At 44.0% G+C, this 2,105-nt stretch overlaps 1 protein-coding gene across 1 annotated transcript; it reads left to right on the forward strand.

Annotated features, from left to right (window-relative positions):
* Positions 1 to 510: 510 nt before the first annotated feature.
* Positions 511 to 1,461, forward strand: LOC120850684 (the record flags this gene model as incomplete). Its single annotated transcript, XM_042294433.1, has 1 exon — positions 511 to 1,461. A coding segment is annotated over one exon (951 nt), but the record flags the coding sequence as incomplete, so codon positions are not given.
* Between the last annotated feature and the right edge of the window lie 644 nt (positions 1,462 to 2,105).

Raw genomic sequence — 2,105 nt, forward strand, 5'->3', positions numbered from 1 at the left:
TTTAAACTTCTTTCATTGTTTCAACAAAATATTTATACACTGGACGAACGTCGATGTCAGCGTGCTTCGCCACAATATAGCATTGCAACACGCCAGGCACGTAGCCGGGATTTTGATTCCGGGGAAAGAGGACCTCCTTTCCCCCTCCCCCTCGCAAAATGCTGTATGAGGGGGAGAGGGGGTGCTTCCCGCTGGCTACGTGCCTGCCACAGACCGTAAAAACCAACAGCATTATGCTGTCACATGAGTGGACACGGCAACACCGCCGTGACAATGTCACCAAGCGTGCCACTTTTTGTGCAGATCATCGTTGGATGCTTATCCGCAGCCTTGGACGCAACACCGACTTTATCTGCGGATGGAAACTCCGTTCATCGCCTTGTCATCGACGCATCGCAAGGGCTGCACGTGGCCAGCGTCTTCAGCGCATCTCCGATGGGCATGGTGACGTCATCGCTTCTTGAGGAATCAGCGCCACCGGTGCATATAAAAGCAATACCAGCGTCTTCAGGCCTCAGTGGAGACGGCAACACCGCCGTGACAATGTCACCAAGCGTGCCACTTTTTGTGCAGGTTGGTGCTCGAAAGTTTGGTTTTCATAGTGATCACCTTTGCTTGTTAGTGTTGCCGTGTCCACATGTAGTCCTTGATTGTTTACGTGAGTGTTTCTCAACAGCAGTGCTTTTACTAAAGCTATCCGGAGATGTTGAGGAAAACCCCGGACCGATTACGCAAGAAATGTTCAATGAAATGATTCAAACTCAGAAAGAAATCCTGTCTAAGATTTCAGAGATACAAACAAAACAGGCATCGTCCGAAGCAACGATGCTCCAAATGCAGAACAGACTACTGACAATAGAAAAAAAGCTACAAAGGGTTGATGAAACTGAGACTAGACTTGAAAAGCTCGAACACTCTGTCGGCGGTTGCGACGCCGAAATTGAAACACTCGCCAGGCAAATTGATGAGTTAGAAAATCGTTCCAGACGAAACAATCTTATTGTTGGAGGTATTAAAGAAGTCAGCAAAGAAACCGAAGAAATTTTTCTAAAAAGGGTGAATGATGACGTTTTTGATAAGATTCTAAATAATAAACTAAACTCTATTGAGCGTATACATAGGCTTGGAAAACAGGTTTCAGGTGGAGACCGTCCGATTATGCTCAAGGTTTCAGACTTCCGAGATAAACTGGCTATTTTGAAGAACTGCTTCAAGCTCAAAGGTACCCCAATCAGCATCAGTGAAGATTTCTCTAAAAGGGTTGTTGAGATCCGCAAAAACCTGTGGGATTCTACGGCAGAAGAGAGAGGAAGGGGTTCTAAAGTGAAATTAGTATTCGATAAGCTAAGAGTGGACAATGCCCTTTATGCCTGGAACGAAGCTACTAATGAGAGGTTTAAGTGCCATGAGGGTCCCCTCGAGACTCGCATAGAAACCACCCCGGGAGATGAAAATAAGTGACTAAAATTCAAAGAACCTGTGTGCTTCAAGATCATGAACATGAATGCCAGAAGTATTTTGAATAAAGTCGATGTAATTGAAAGCATAATCCTGGAACATGAACCTGATATCGTCGTAATTACAGAAACGTGGTTGCATAAAGATGTCCTCGACTCTGAAGTAACTCCCCCGAACTACAGAATAGTAAGAAAGGATAGAGAAGGAAGAGGTGGTGGAGTTGCTATCATGATTCAAAATAATATTCAGTTTTCTGCTCTTGATGAAGTACGTGTCGTTGAAGCATTGTGGATTAAAACTAAGCTCAATAATAGTACTGTCTTTATTGGTGGAATGTATAGGCCTCCGAATTCGCCGGCTGATGTGATGATAAAGCTTCAAACTTATATGGACTTGAATCTACGTCACGAGGACAACATATTACTTTTGGGGGATTTTAACTTACCCGGGGTAGATTGGTTATCACTTTCTCCTGGGTCGACGGAAGTAGCTAGCTGTGACCAATTAATAGAGCTTGCATTTTGCTACAATCTAATCCAGGTTGTAACTGATCACACAAGAGTGACTTCAACAAGATCATCAATTTTGGACCTAGTTTTTATATCGGCACGCTTGAAATCGTTTCTTTCCGGCTGGGAAACTATTGA

Source organism: Ixodes scapularis, unplaced genomic scaffold (assembly GCF_016920785.2).
Source record: "Ixodes scapularis isolate PalLabHiFi unplaced genomic scaffold, ASM1692078v2 PGA_scaffold0__279_contigs__length_252992795, whole genome shotgun sequence".
In the NCBI taxonomy this organism is placed as follows: Eukaryota; Metazoa; Arthropoda; class Arachnida; order Ixodida; family Ixodidae; genus Ixodes; species Ixodes scapularis.